Raw genomic sequence first — 16,159 nt, 5'->3', positions numbered from 1 at the left:
AAGCTCTTGGCAAATATATATTTACCAGCTTTTGTTAAGTATATTTCATCCTGAGATCGAACATATCATTACTTTATGCTATGATACTAAACTTAAAATCTTGTTGAATAATTAGTCATTCAATAAGTATTAAGGGCATCCTATGTGCTAAACCCTAAGCTAAGTATTGGACATACAAAGAACAGTTCCTGTCCTCAGTGCAGAAGCCAACATGTACCAATATAAAGGAGTTTATAGAAGATAAAGAATAAATGGAAAGTAAGAGGAGGATTCTATCAGGTGGTAGAAGGTCCGAAAGGGTGACAAAATGGGAAAAGCTTCCTGTAAAAGTGGAACTGAAGCTGACTCTGGAAGGAAGTAAGGAATTCTGCAAGGCAGAGGTAAGGAGGGAAGAGTGTTTTGAACATTTTACAGACATAGAGAGAGGAGATGGAGTGCAGAATTAAGGAGCATCAAGTAGACTGATGTAGCTGGACCAAGAGTTAATGGAGAGGAGTAGTGTGTAAGAGAACTGAAAAGAGGAAAGGTTCTAAATACTAAGAAAGAAATTTATATTTGACCCTGAAAATGCTTGAGAGTCCTCAGTCTTTATTGAATGTGGGTACAAGCGAGGGCTATGCTGAGACATGTGGCTTAGGAAAGTCATTTGGCAGTTGAATGGAAAATGGATTGCTGTCCAGACAAAAGGACCTGATTCAGACTGGATTGCTCTCCCAGCTTCTCTTCCTTTTTGTTTTTTCTTTCTTGACTTTCTTCAAATCCCAGATAAAATTCCATTTTCTACAGGAAATCCGTTTGTTCTAGTGCCTTCTCCCTGTTATTTCCTCTTTACTGTGTGTAACTTGTTTGTTTATAGTTGTATGAAAATAATTTCTCTCATTAGACTGTGAGCTTTTCAAGAGCAAGAACTGTCATTGTATTTTTCCCTTCTTTGTATTCTTGAAGACAGTGCTATGATAGGTACTTAATATATAGTAAGGATAGAGTAGGCACTTAATAAATGTTTATTGATTAAATGGAAAGAAAGGCACAGATGGAGCAGTAGAAACAATAAGATTTGCCATCTGATTGGCTACATGGGGTGAGTGAAAATGAGCAATTGAAGATGATATGGAGTTTGTGAACCCAATTGACTGGATGGAAGGTGATACCCTTGACAGTAATAGGGAGGTTCAGAAGGAGTATTAATTAATAAGTATTTGTTAAGGCTTGGGGATAAATATATGTAAAAATAAAACAATCCTTCACTCTGGGGAGCTTGCATTCCATTGAGGGAAACAATATATCATAATTAATATACCTCATATTTTGGGGGGAGGCAGTACCAGCAGCTGATAGCAGAGGACATAAAAAAACAAACAAACCCATATTTATCTGTACCTTTATTACTTGTAATGAGTAGTGTTCATCAGGTTTCACAAATCTTCTGAGATTGTCTTTCATAATCTAGATGTATGCCCTGAGAATACATCTCCCTTCTTTATTAATGTTATGTTGACTAAGTGCTGCGTTAGTAAGCCTCAGCAGAAAGTCACTATCCACCAATTCTCATCTCACAGAATCTAGAAGGAAAAATTTAAGGGTTAGCATGAGGAAGATGAATTATAATTATAATTGTATTATGCAGGAGACAGACTAAAGGGCACTAGTAGAAGCTGTAAAGAGGAATAATCATACTTAATTAAGATAGAATATCAAGTGAGAGAAGGGTTTGAGGGGTAATGAGTTTCCTTCAACTGGAGGTATTTGATCAAAGGCTATTTGAGTCTCTTGCTGAGGGATTTCTTGTGCAAGTTTAAATTGGACTGAATGTCTCTTCTTCCTCCCATTTTACTTTATGATCTCTCACTTGATAGTACTTCCATAGGTAGTTCCAAGTCACTGTTCTTTGGGGGGCAAGCTGTCTTTTCCTCAAAGGGGTCCAGTTCTCTCTTCTATGAGAAGAGCCTCATAATCTTTAATCCCAAGTGTTGAGTAGTTCTTCTTTGCCTTCTTTTTGTCCCAAGCTTCTACCCACTAACCTCCTCACAAAAGTCTTTTGCCCCATCAGATCTTTTTTTCTTCTTTTAATAATAAAGTCATAATTGTTCTTTCAAATAACATCTCTTCTGATAACTTGAAGGATGAAGAACCATTCTTAAAGCCTATTTTCCTCCTTTTTAGGGAAGTATACCGCCCTTTACTTTGGGTGTGTATTGTAGTTATCCATCCGTGGCAGAAGGACAAACATCATATGCTAGATGCAGGTTACTGCAAAGAATTTTTTGGTCTTTGTAATTGTTGGGAACAGGAACTAGTCCTTAATTCTCTGTTGTTCTTGTGGTTATTGTTCTTCTAAGTTTAAAGTTGTTTCTTCTTTCCTTTATTAGTCACTAAGGCAGATTTCTTCCTGCTTTTTTCCATTCCTATTGCCAGACCTACTCTTACTGGTAAGAGGAACTAATTTACATTAGGTGACAGCAGACATTACTCTCCCTGATGGTGTCTCCTAGAAATTCTTGTCAGCTTCTTCTGCAGAGCCACTTTATTCCTAGTAGGTATAGCCAAGTATATCCCTGAAGCCTTTGCTGCTATTGAGGACAGGGCCTCCAGAATTTTCCCATTTGGCAGCAGCCACATTTCTGCATTTTAGCTCTTGGCTTGTGCATTACAGATTAGAGACCTTCTCTCAGCAAGGTTGCTAGCTTTTGCCATTTCCTCTTCCTGATTTCTGACTTCACAAAACCTTGTTCAGGGCTCTTCTTGTCTTTTTTAGTAAGAGTGATGGTAGTTGTGTAAAGTTGCAAGCAGTGGGAAAGATCACTCTTTCCATGAGGGAGTTAAAGACTTCAACACAACTGGCTGCCCGGAGTTGCACTGTGGAGAAAGGAAAGAACTTTGGAAACAGTTGAAGGGAGGTGAAGGGGGTGGGGGGTGGGGTGGGGTGGGGGTAAGAGTGGACCAAGCCTGCTGGACAGGGACCAAAGATTCATATGAGAGAGGGCTAGATAAAACAGGACATAGAGAATAGACTAATTTGGCTATAATATAGAATACCTGAAGAGGAGCAGCAAGAGATGGCTGCACAGATCAATTGGGATTGAATTGTGGAGAATCTCGAATACTGAAATCGAGAGTTTAAATTTGATTCTTTAAACACTGGGGAACCATTCTAGATTTTAAATACACTAGTGACATTATCATAGCCTTATAGATCTAGAGCTGGAAAGAGCCTTAGAGACTATCTTTATGCCAATCCTTTCATTTTACAGATAGAAAACTAAACTGAGACCTAGAGAGATTAGGGACTTGTCCAAGATTATATGATTAAGTGACAGAGGTGGGATCTAAACCTGAGTATTTTTCTCTAAATCTAAATCTAAAGCTTTTCTAGTGTACCATCTTGCCTTTCAAATATAATAATGTATTGGAAGGATAACTTGGATAGCATAATGAAGGATGAATTGTCGAAGGGATAATCTTGAAACAAGAATATGTCAGAAAATAGTCCAGGCAAGAAGAAATGTGGTTTCTGTTAGAGCTGTTTTTGGAGGAGTGGGAAAAAAGGACTTGATAAGATAGATTTTGGAAACAGAAAATGTAAGTATGTGGGAACTGAGGAAGGAATCAAAGATCACAATCCAGGATTTATGAGGAAATGGGGATACCATTAAAAAATAAACTGAAAAGAAATTGTGGTAAGGAAATGTTTTTTATGAAATTATTAGAAACTAAATTAGAAATCTTTAAAAATGCAGTATAATTAAAAACAGGGTGATTACAATAAAAAGAATGCAATTGATGAGAATAAAACATGTACAGCAAATACAACAGTTGGGGTAGCTGGATAGCTCAGTAGGTAAAGCAGCAACCCTAGAGTCAGGAGGGCCTCAAAGACTTCACAATTACTAGTTGTATGAACCTGGGCAAGTCACTTAACTCTAATTGCAAAACACACAAAAACCAAAACAAAAATATAACACATTAAAAACTTGATATCTGAATTATAAAAGAAATTGTTAAAAATGCATAGATGTAACTCTAAACCCATGGTAAATTATAGGATGTGAATATACAAAAAGTGTTATCAGTCTTTTGAAAAGGCAGTTGTTTTGAAATAAGATCAAATTGTACTTAGTCACAAGTAGTTTCAGATAGTAAAGCTGCTCCCAATCAAGCAAAAGAAAGAAAGAAAAGACAGTTGTTTGCATGTTGTTTCCCAGTCTCAAAAATAAAAAAAAAAAGATTTGAAAATTAAAACTGTCGAAGTATTATCACAGACTGTCAAATTGCCAAAAAAAAGAATTAAAAGCAACAACACTCTTTGCTAATAGGGCTTAGAGAAATATACTTAAGAGAAGCTTTCTGGAAAGCATTTAGGCATTATGAAGTAAAAGTTTTAAAGTCACAAAAATAATGTAACATTTTGATCCAATAATTTTATCACTGAGAATGTACTTTTAAAATGACATCAAGAAAAATTGGAAATGATTTTTTCAGCTTTTTCATAGAAGTATGCTGTGAATGCATATCCATTGGAAAAACTTGAAGTAATCTCTCTCACAATAGAGAAATGGTTAAATAAAATGTGATACATTAATATAACAATGTTGTGATATCATTAAGAACAGCAAGTATGTGGACTTCAAAGAAATCTGAAAAATCCTTTATAAAATAATATAAATTTTAAAATGTAAAACCAAAGAATGCAGTGTACACTAACTAGAAAAGTGAACTAGGAAAAATATTCCTTTTAGGACATTTGGGATGACTGAAAGAATGTTACTTTATATATTGATTTTTTTTTTTTAACCAAATCTGTAATTTCATCAATATAGTGAGAGCTAGGTGAGGAACTTCTCTACCAACTTAAATTAGAACATTATCTACCCTGAGACTCTGAGAGTTGTCTATCACATAGCCATGGCTAAGGCTCTAGGGACCTCTATCCAAGGCTTCTTGACTTTAAGGTGAAGTCTCCATTCACTAAACTACCCTATTTATCTTATATGAAAGTAAATTAAAATATAAGTAGTTGTTTGGCAAATTTAATTGGTCGTACTGATGTGTTAAAATTTTGACTAAAATTTACTTTAATTTTGATTAAAAATTACTTTTTTTAAGAAAAAGATTAAAGTTAGTGGAGATGATCAATTAAGTTAGAACATTTTGAATTTTAGATGCCAAAAGACCATATAAGTACAACTGACCAATCAAACATTTGAAAATAACTGGCTGGTGCTCTGGGAAGTATTTGGGGTTGAAGACAAGAATTAAGAATCATCTTTTTAAAGATGGCAATAGAAGTAGTGGTAGTATAAGGAAGTACCAGAGGAAAGTTAATATGGTGAGAGAATAAAGTAAAGAACTGAAACTTGGGAAAACATCCACATTTAAAGAACTGGTGGAATGAGGGACTAATAAAGGAAAGATTAAAAGTAGGAAGGAAATCATGAGAATGTTATATCACAGAAACCCAGAGAGCTATCCAGAAGGTAGGAATCAGTACACAATGTTACATGCCTTTTTTCAACATTACGATGACCAAAAGGAGGGGAGAGTGAGGAGGGAAAAGGACACAGCACATTGGATTTGTTAATTAGATGATGATTACTGCTTATGGAAAGAGCAGTTCAAATATTGTTTTGACTATAGAAGCCACATTCAAGTAGTTGAGGGAATAGATTTGTAGTGATTTGCTCCAACAATGTAAATAAAACAGCATAAGAGTAGTTGGTGAGGAGATAAATAGTACAAATTATCTAAGGCTGAGGGATATTGGGGAAGGAATGTTAGAAGATTAAAGGGCAAAGATGACAGCATTTCTAAAGTGGTTGTTCCTACAATCAACTGCAAGGAGAAAAATGAGGCCAGGAAAGAGATAATGGTCTGGGGCAGTAGTGAATAATGAACAGAAGGTTCCAATGAAGACTCAGAATAGATATGGAGCATCGGAGAGGTAGGACAAGAGATTGTGCTGAGAGGGAAATTGGAGAGCTTAGTGTCCTAGTGGTGTTGACTTTGTGTGTGATGGTAAGATCTATAATTTACCATGATAACGGTCATAAATGAAGATTTTAGGAAACAGGGCAGGGTATGAGAAGAATTGTATAGTTGAATGTGCTAAAGTCTCTTACAATTATGATGGCGACATAGAGAGTAGTGTGCTAGTCTTAGTCAGGAAGGCTCATCTGGCCTCACACTTTTACTATTTGTATCCTGGGCAACCTATTTAACCCTGTTTATAGATTACCTCATGGTTAAAATGAGCTGGAGAAGGAAATGGCAAACCATTCCAATATCTTACCCAAGAAAGATGACAGTCAAACATGACTGAAAAATGACTAAAACAACCACAATTGAATTACTTAACCCTTAAGTTCCTTTGTACCCTTTCTGTGACTAGATGTTACACAATTGGAGATTTGCAGTGATAAAGGGAGTTTCTACAACACATACTAGTGAATAAAATCATAGGTGTGAATCCACCTATCTTTACTACCACCATACCCCCAAAAGTGGAAATCAGTCCAATTTGTTAGAAATGTAAACTCAGAAATAGGTTGTTTTGATAGAAAGAATGCTTACAGCTTTATCCTTTTCTTGCACATGTCTACAATGATAACTTCAAGAATTGGAGGATTTGCCTCCAATCTCTCCACTGCAGCAGATTTCTGAAGAGGATGCTGTGCAGATTGTTGCAGAACCTCCTCTGCCTCCAATTTCATTCACACTTCGAGACTATGTGGATCGCTCTGAGACTCTACAGAAGTTAGTGCTTCTGGGTAAGTGGTTGATCCTTTATGTTGTTCTGAGGACCCTTTATATTGTTAATTCTGTTGTAGACATGAAGAAGGTTTATATTGTGGTCCTTACCCTCACAAAGTTTATAAGACTTAAGAGTATTTTACAAGTTTAGATTTAGAATGATATATAAAATGAATTTATAGTTTTGTCAGGTGTGTGTGTGCTTGATACATATTTAATAAATATTAAGACATCTCAATGTTTAGATTCTAAAATTTTACACAAAAATAAATTGATTGCTAATAACTTAAGCTTTAAAGAGTACCAGTGATACCATCAATGTGAGTTGTTGTAAGACATTTTGTAAGTTCTTGCCTTCTCGTATCTATATCTTCTCATAATTGTCAAAGAGAATCTACTTAATGTGTTAGGGTCCTTCTTCTAAGCATCTAAATATCTTGTGGATGCCAATGTTCTACTAGGTCTGTCCCTCTGACATCCCTCTCTCTAGTTTCAAGGTCAGTCTACTTCTTTTTCCATTCATATGTCTTTAGGGTGATACCTTGTGATACCTTTTGTTATTTTCCTGCTGGTAACCTAGCAGTATAAAAATAGTAGGACTATGCTTGAATCATTGAATTATATTTTGGAATGCCCTTTTGCACATATCTTCAGGAATGATTGTATCAAGTGCTAAATATAGCTGGAAAATAAATGGCTATTGCTGAGATGATGAAGTAAAGTAAATCATTAATGAATACTGATGGTGCTATCTAAGTAGTATCTGAAGGCACTACTAAGTATCTAAATACCTAAGGTACTGAAACTACCCTTTTAACTGAGATTAAAGAAACCTTTCCTGGGTATCTTTTTGTTTTTAGCACAGCTAGAATCTGACAGCTCAGACTGAATGAAGCACTTTAACATGTATACCCTATAGTACTTTTTTTTTTTTTAAATTAAAGGCTGACTCTGTTGATAGTAACATTTAAGATGTTAGAAAGTATCCCTCACCCTCATTAGTCACAGCTTTTTGGAACTAGCTTCTATCTTACTGAATAACTGTTTAAGATTGAGAGCTTTTCTGTAGGAAGAAATTTGTATTTGATATTAATTTCTGTGAATCCTTTTTATTGTTGAAAACAGTAAAGAAATGGTAGAATACAATTGAGAGAAAAAGTCTTAACATAATGCTGTTCCTAGATTTCCTTTTTGATATCAGGCCTTCTATATAATGCTACCATTTTCTTTTTAACTTGTTTGTTTTCTTTTGAACACTCTTACTAACTTAGTTAAAAAATCATAGAATCCCAACTATTCTGTAGAGCAATTTAGAATTATGCTCAAAGGGCTATAAAACCATACTCTCTTTTGACCCAACAATGCCACAACTAGGCTTATATCCCAGAAGAGATTTTTGAAAAAGAGAAAGAGAACTATATGTACAAAAATATTTATAGCAGTTCTTTTCTTAGGACAAAGAATTGGAAATTGATGCCCATAGATTGGGGAATGACTGACTAAATTGTGGCATGTAATTATGATAGAATCCTATTCTGTGATGAACAGGATGCTCTCAGAAAAACCTGGAAGACTTCCATGAGCTCGTGCAAAGTGAAATGTACTGTGTGCAAAGTAACAGCAATATTGTAAGATAATCAGCTATGAATGACTTTGCTGTTCTCAGCAATATAATGATTCAAGACAACTCTAAAAGACTTGTGACAAATGCTATCTGCACCCAGAGAAAGAATTGTTTATATCTGAGTATAAATTGAAACATACTTTCATTTTTTAAATTTTATTTTTCTTGAAGTTTTTTGGAGAAAGAGGGAAGGGAGAATGTTTTTTTTTTTTCACAACTTTTATAGAAATGTTTTGTGTTAAAAAAAAAAAAAAGAAAGAAAAAATAAAATCATAGAATATATGATTTGGAAGAGATTTCAGAGACCACCTAATACAATCCATGCCTGACCAGAAATCTCCTTTCCAACACCTTACAGGTGACCTAGCCTCTTTTTGAGTGTTTTCAGTGATGGGGAGCTCAATATTATTGAGGCAGCTTCAACTTTTGGCTGATTATTAAGAAGTTTTTTCTTGTTGAACTAATGAGTTCCTCTATAGTTTCTCCCTGTTGATTTTAGTTTTTACAAATAAAATTATTTTAATCCCTCTTCCATTGTAGAGTCCTTGAAATGTTTGAAGACAGTGATGACACTCCCTTCTAAGTCTTCTTTTCTCCAAGCTAAACATTCTTTTAGCTGATCTCTCTTTCAGGACATTGCTCTAAATGGTCTTTCTAGAACTGTCCGCAATGAGAATGTTTTCATTTGCCCATCTAAATTCCTTTTTGGATATAATGATGATTGAATGAGAATGTAGTGTATTTGGAATCTGAAGACCTGGATTCACTTACTTATTTTTTGACTTAGGGCAACTCGCTTGAATTTTCTGTCTGGTTTCTTATTTCTAAAATGGAATTACGTAGGATACCTTTACCTCAGAGTTAAAAGGCTCAAGTGAAATGATACATTTAAGAATTTTGTAACTAAAAAATTATATAAATATAAGTTAATCATTTGTGTTATTATTGGTAATCTATAAAAAGAACTGTCTAGAGGTAGTGATTATGAGCATAGCAAAATGAGTAATTGAACTAATGTTTTATCACTTGCTGCAGGGGTCAATTTGTCGGAGTTGGAAAAACGCCGAGGTGCTGGTACTCTCCTTCTAAAACTGGATTTCAAAAATGACATACAAAAAATACTTATGTTTCTTAAGGATGTTGGTGTAGAAGATAACCAATTAGGAGCATTCCTTACTAAAAACTATATTATTTTAACTGAAGACTTGGATAATCTAAGGACCAGGTAGGACTTTTGTAAAGTGACTAACTTCACTAAATACTAAAAAGGGTGATTATGAGAGAAATATAGTTGTGAAGTATTTCTTGTTGTCTTTATCACAACCAGATTGTTTTGAAGATTGTGGTAATGAATGTGAAAATGCTTGGGACACAATAACAGATTGTAAATATTAGTTGTTGATGTTATGTCTCACTGAGATCTAAAATAAGCATTTGAAACAGAAGTCTTTTTTTTAACTACCAAACCTCTCCTTTCCTCACAATGATTTTATTATACCTAGCAATAACAATTAATCTTTATGATTCCCTGACACATTGTCTTTGAATAATCTCTACTTTCTTTTTCTCTTAAATATTCTCAAATCCTTCCTTTTCTTTTAACAGTGGACCTAGTACTTAATTATTTTATGTCTAGGTAATGTAGCTAATTTCATAAAAGTTTTTCTGTCTCCATCTTCTCCCCATAATCCAAAATTATTTATTTAGCTGTTTTTACTTTAAAGAACCACTTGCCACAAGACTTGTGATTGGAAAGGCTCTTTTCTATCCCCTTTAGCTTTATATTTAAACCAGTTTTTAAGAGAATGAAGATGGTTTCTACTTAGCACACTCTGAAATTCTTGGATCATGAAGTTGTGGGGAAATAGAGTCCTAAATTAGGCTTTTTATTTTCTCCTGGGAGTCAAAACAGTATACATTTGTGGTCTAGATATGACTCTCAAAGATCCTTGCCTAAGATAGGGATTTTATTTTCCTTAATGGATTTAGAAAAAAAAATTCTCTAAAATTTTTCTTTTGGATTTTTTCTCATTCTTTTCTTAGTGACTAAACACTGTATTCCTTTTGGTCCGTGACATGAAAATTATTTTTTGCTCCAATAGAAGATAGAAACACCTAGAAATGAATTTCAGTGTAAATACTTGCTAAAGATTTGTTCATTTTAGATATTTTGTCTACTCTCTACATTAATTTGAGTTGGGAATGATGTGGAAACAGTCTGATTTGTCATTAAAAATACATGTATATAACATAGAGGTAGCTAGGTAGCTTAATAAGTAGAGTGCTGGGCTTTGAGTTAAGAAGACTGAATTTAAAGCCACCTTCAGACATCTATTTAATAACTGTATAGCCCAGGGCAAAGTCACTTAACCTCTTTCTTCTTCAGTTTCCTCTCTGTAAAACTGGGCAGTAATAGTACCTTATTTCCTTAGGATAAAATGAGATAGTTTTGTAAACTTTTGGAAACCTAAAAGTGCTGTGTAAATGCTAACTCTTCTATGTAATATGTTCTTCAAGGTAAAATTTAAGTCCCTATGTTTTACTTAAAGGAGTTTAAAACAGACACATTTTGTTTGCTTTTCATTTAATCAGTAAGGCATTTATGAAGCACTTGCTATGTTCCAAGCACTCTGCTCAATCCTTGGGATACAAAGACAGATTAAACAGACCTTGCTTACAAGGAGGTTATATTCTCCTGAGAGGAAAACCTCCTGAGAGGTAAATATACACAAAATACAAAGTCACTTATAGGGAGAGTTCATTTACAATTGGAGGAATGGGGTAAGTCTCATGTATGAAGTAGTATTTGTAAAAAGAATCTGGAGATTTTAAGATACAGAATGAAGAAGGATATGATGCTGGTATGAGAGCTTATTCATGCAAAGAATGGAGATAGCACAGAGAATTGATTTAAAGGGGGAACAGCTAAGGGAAGTAGAGATACTTACCTCTATATGTTACAATATTTAGAGCTGAAAAGGACTTTCTAGAGGTCATCTTGTCCAACCCCTTTATTTCATAGATGAAGTAACTGATTGAGCAAGGGAACAAGGAAAGGAGGATTTTTTTTTTTAAAGCATTTGCTGTAAGTTGCAGGATACAAAATAAATCCACATAAATTTATCAGCATTTTTATATATTACCAACAAAGTCCAGCATCAAGAAATACAAAAAGAAATTCCATTCAAAATAGCTGTCCATTGTGGAGGTCTTCCTGGAGGCAGTCTTAGTCTCAGTTGAAATAAATAATTACTCCAAAAATTGCAGCCAGCTGGTAAAAATGCAAATGTTTATTTCTCCTTCCAATTAGCCCGGTTAGTTCAGAGACCTATCTATCTGCTTGAGCTCTTGCAGCTTTGTCCTTGGCTTCTGCCTCTGCTTTCTTCAGCCTCCAGACATCACCAAGTTGGAAGATGCAATGAATCTCTCTGTACCTCCAGTCAGTTCCACCAGAAGAAGTAACTTCAAGCTTCAAAAGCTCCCTATATTTATGTGATCTCCCAAAGGTTAACTCCACCTTCTGGAGGGAGAGGGATTCTGGGTTATCTCCCAGAGTGCTCTCTGGTCCTAAGAAAGGTGTGAATTCAGATATCTCTTTCTAGACCCTGAATCTCCCAAACTATGAACTCCATTGAGTTTTTAGAGCTCTCTAAAGGTGTGAACACAAGCATTGTTTCCATCAGTTGTACTTAGTACCTAGTTCAAGTTCTGGCCCAAAATATCTTCTTCTAAGATCAAATCAACTCCAATGTCTTAACACTTTGTAAAGATTCCAACAGTCCATAGTATAAAATATTTAGGAATCTATCTGCCAAGGGAAAGTCAGGAACTATAAGAACACAACTACAAAACACTTTTCACACAAAATCAGATCTGATCAGTTGGAAAATTATCAAGTGCTCATGAGTAGGCTGAGCGAGTATAATAAAAATGACAATACTACCCAAATTAATCTACTTATTTAGTGCCATTCCAACCAAACCTCTATAGACCTAGAAAAAAATAATAAAGTTTATCTGGAAGAATAAAAGGTCAAGAATTTCAAGGGACGAAATAAAAAAAAAAAAAAAAAATGCCAGTCAAGGTGCCTTAGCTGTGCTAGACCAAAAGCTCTATTATAAAGCAGTGGTCAACAAAACCATTTGTATTGGCTAAGAAGTAGAGTAGTCAATTGGTAGAATAGGTTAGGATCACAGGAAAAATAATCAATAACTATAGCAATCTGGTGTTTGATAAAGCCAAAAACCCTAGCTTTTGAGATAAGAGCTCGCCATTTGATAAAAACTGCTGGGAAAATTGGAAACTCGTATGGAAGAAACTAGGCATTGACCCACACCTAACACCGCATACCAAGATAAAGTCAAAATGAGTTCTTCATTTAGACATAAAAGTGATATTATAAGCAAATTAGAAGAACATGGGATAGTTTACCTCTCAGATCTGTGAAGGAAGGAATTTGTGTCCAAAGAAGAACTGAAACTCATAATTGAACACCAAATAAATAACTTTGATTATATTAAGTTTAAAAGTTTTTGTACAAACAAAACTAATGCATACAAGATTTAGAAGGGAAACAATAAATTAGGGAAACATTTTTACATTTAAAAGTTCTGATAAAGACATCATTTCTAAAATATATAGAGAATTGACTCAAATTTATGAGAATTCAAGCCATTCTCCAATTGATAAATGAGCAAAGGATATGAACAGACAATTTTCAGATGAAGAAATTAAAGCTATTTCTACTCATATGAAAAGTGCTTTAAATCAATATTGATCAGAGAAATGCAAATTAAGACAACTCTGAGATACCACTACACACCTTTCAGATTGACTAAGATGATAGGAAATGATAATGACTAATGTTGGAGGGGATGTGGGAAAACTGGGACACTGATGCATTATTGGTGGAACTGTGAATGGATCTAGCCATTCTGGAGAACAATTTGGAAGTATGCTAAAAAAAGTTATCAAACAGTGCATACCCTTTAATCCAGCAGTGTTACTACTGGGTTTATATCCCAAAAAGATCTTAAAGAAGGGAAAGGGACCCATATGTGCAAAAATGTTTGTGGCACCCCTCTTTGTAGTGACTAGAAACTGGAGATTGAGTGGACGCCCATCAATTGGAGAATGGCTGAATAAATTGTGGTATATGAATGTTATGGAATATTATTGCTCTGTAAGAAATGACAAGCAGGAAGATTTCAGAAAAGCCTGGGGGCGGGGGGGAGACTTACATGAAATAATGCTGAGTGAAATGAGCAGGACCAGGAGATTATTATATACTTAAACAACAATACTATCTGATGACCAATTCTGATGGAAGTGGCCCTCTTCAACAATGAGATAAACCAAATCAGTTCCATTTGTTCAATAATGAATAGAACCAGCTACACCCAGTGAAAAGAACTCTGGGAAATGAATGTGAACCACTACATAGCATTTCCAATCTCTCTATTTTTGTCCACTTACATTTTTTATTTCCTTCTCAGGTTAATTTTACCTTATTTCAAAGTCCGATTCTTGTGCAGCAAAATAACTGTATGGATATGTATACATATATTGTATTTAACATATACTTTAACATAGTTAACATGTATTGGTCTACCTGCCATCTGGGGGAGGGGGTGGGGAAAGAGGGGAAAAATTGGAACAGAAGGTTTTGCAAAGGTCAATGCTGAAAAATTACCCATGAATATATCTTGTAAATAAAAAGCTATTTAAAAAAGAAAGAAAGAAATGCCCCTTTAAATCTACAGGACTTAAATAGCGTCTTTATCCTTGATATAGTTCATTCATTAGGAATTTGCCTACCTTATGGCATCTCGCTCCTTGATATAGTGCATTTCTCTTTGTTAAATGAGTTCTGCTAGGTAGATTAGCTCATGTCTTTCCCCTTGTTAATCATTACTAAACTATTTTTTGGAACTTAGCCTGCCAGTCCAAGGCAAGCAATGCATCAGGTCCCATCTGTGGGCTTCCCTGAGGATACTGATGGCCCACACAAAACCCTGAATATCCCCACTGCCCACAGAGCTCTAGCTGAAAGATTGAGGAGTTAACTACTGGCAGGGGACATAGAATGAGATCAAGAAATGGCAGAGAAAGTGCTAGGAGCAAAATTCTATCCTTGAAGTGGGAAAAAGTAAGGAAAGAGATTATAGTGAGAGAAAGAAGGATATAGACAATTTTACTCTTCTTTCTCCAGAGTGTTTTCAGGGGTCTTGTGGAAGAATAGCTTCAGGTCTTCTATGGGATTGATGAGGTGTGGGAATAGAGGGGAGATCCCCTCTGCTCAGAGACACAGGTCCAATGTGAAAGAATTCGCAAACCTGAAATCTGTGTGACAAAAAGGGAATTTTATTGTTCACTAAGAAGGAAGCTTTCTTGGGCAAAACTCCTCATTAGGAATTTGGTAAAGGTGTGTTAACAGACCCCTAGTTATATGGGTAAATCTTGGCCTGGGGCTGGGAGCTGTCTGGGCTAATCTATAGAGAACCATCAGACAGAGATCTCCAGTTGAATAAAATCACTTAATTGGGAGTTTGCTGGCTTTTCCCAAGGTCTGGGAACTCCCCAAAGGGATCCAGTTTCCTTCCCCCACAAAAGATCTCAGTTTATACCATTCTCCCCCCTAAAGCAGTCCAGATGCTTTTGGGGTAACAGGCTAAAGGTCTCATTTTCTATGATTGCTTCAAGCTGACAAGGAGCATATAGCTGTCCCCTAAATTCACTGGGGGTCCAAAACAGGAGGGAAAATGTGAGATCTGAAAACAGCAGCAGCAACATCTAAGGAGTGTTATTTTGTCCTGATCAGTCATCCCATGATCTCCAGACTGAAGGAGCAGTTGAAAATTTGTAGCTTGGAGCCTAGAAGAAACAAATCTCAGGAGCATATTAAAAGTGGGATGTCATCCAGGGTGGAGATGGTGACGTTTGGGAATGGGCCTTTGGAGAAAATGCATCGTGGTCACAGAAATGTTCTGAAATATCTGAGGGGAGAGGTAACAGAAACAGCATTTTTAATCCTAGAAATATATGTCCAGCTGGGGAACCCTTCCAGTTTGACGTTGGAGTAGTCAAAATGACGTTTTATGGTCCTTTCTACTTTATACCTAGAGGCTCAGTACCTTGAGGTTTCCAAGATTCAAGTATACCATGTCCCCTGGATTTACAGGGGAGGCTGTCATGCTAATTTGCATATTCAGAAAGGGCCTTCTGGATTGCACCAACCTGTGTGGCAAACTGAGTGACCAGATGCTGTTTTGGATCTACAAGAATGTCAGTGGTTAAGAAAGGCCTTCCATAAAGAAGTTCAAAAGGTCTAAGCTTAAAAGTGTCAACAAAGACCAAAAGCAACTTGAAACCTCTGCACTACCACTGAGGAGCAAGTATATTCTTTTCTATTCTCACTCAATTCTGTCTAGTTATGATGAGGTACAAGAATTGAGGATTAGAGATCCCCTAACAGCAATGGGATCCCCTTGGCTGGTAGCAGGCTTTGCAAAAGAATTTGCAAACTCCAGTGAATACAGGCAGGAGATTTGTGGCAAAGAATGGGATTTATTTACACCAAGAAGATAGCTTGCTAGGAAGACAGCCTTCTTGTGGGCAAGGTCCTGTTCAGACTTCTGCAAAGATTCAGGGTTCAGAGTTGCCTTTTATTTAGCCTTCTGAGGCTTTTTTTGGGATTTTCCCAGGCCCATGAGCTGGGAGCAGTTCCAGGGACTAATCTCCAATTCAGTACAGGGTAGTGATTATGCCTTTGGCCAAGATTTCCAATTA

The 16,159-nt window shown here is 35.7% G+C and overlaps 1 protein-coding gene across 1 annotated transcript in view; it reads left to right on the top strand.

Moving 5' to 3' along the window:
- Positions 1–16,159, top strand: part of MTERF3 (mitochondrial transcription termination factor 3) — a 53,714-nt gene that overhangs the window by 18,608 nt on the left and 18,947 nt on the right. The window contains exons 3-4 of the mRNA XM_003760267.4: positions 6,612–6,764; positions 9,407–9,596. Of these exons, the coding sequence (XP_003760315.1) occupies positions 6,612–6,764; positions 9,407–9,596 (343 nt within the window). The remainder of the gene's footprint in view (positions 1–6,611; positions 6,765–9,406; positions 9,597–16,159) is intronic.

The sequence above is a fragment of the Sarcophilus harrisii genome, chromosome 1 (genome assembly GCF_902635505.1).
Source record: "Sarcophilus harrisii chromosome 1, mSarHar1.11, whole genome shotgun sequence".
NCBI classification, from domain to species: Eukaryota; Metazoa; Chordata; class Mammalia; order Dasyuromorphia; family Dasyuridae; genus Sarcophilus; species Sarcophilus harrisii.
This window is presented reverse-complemented; position numbering and strand designations above follow the sequence as displayed.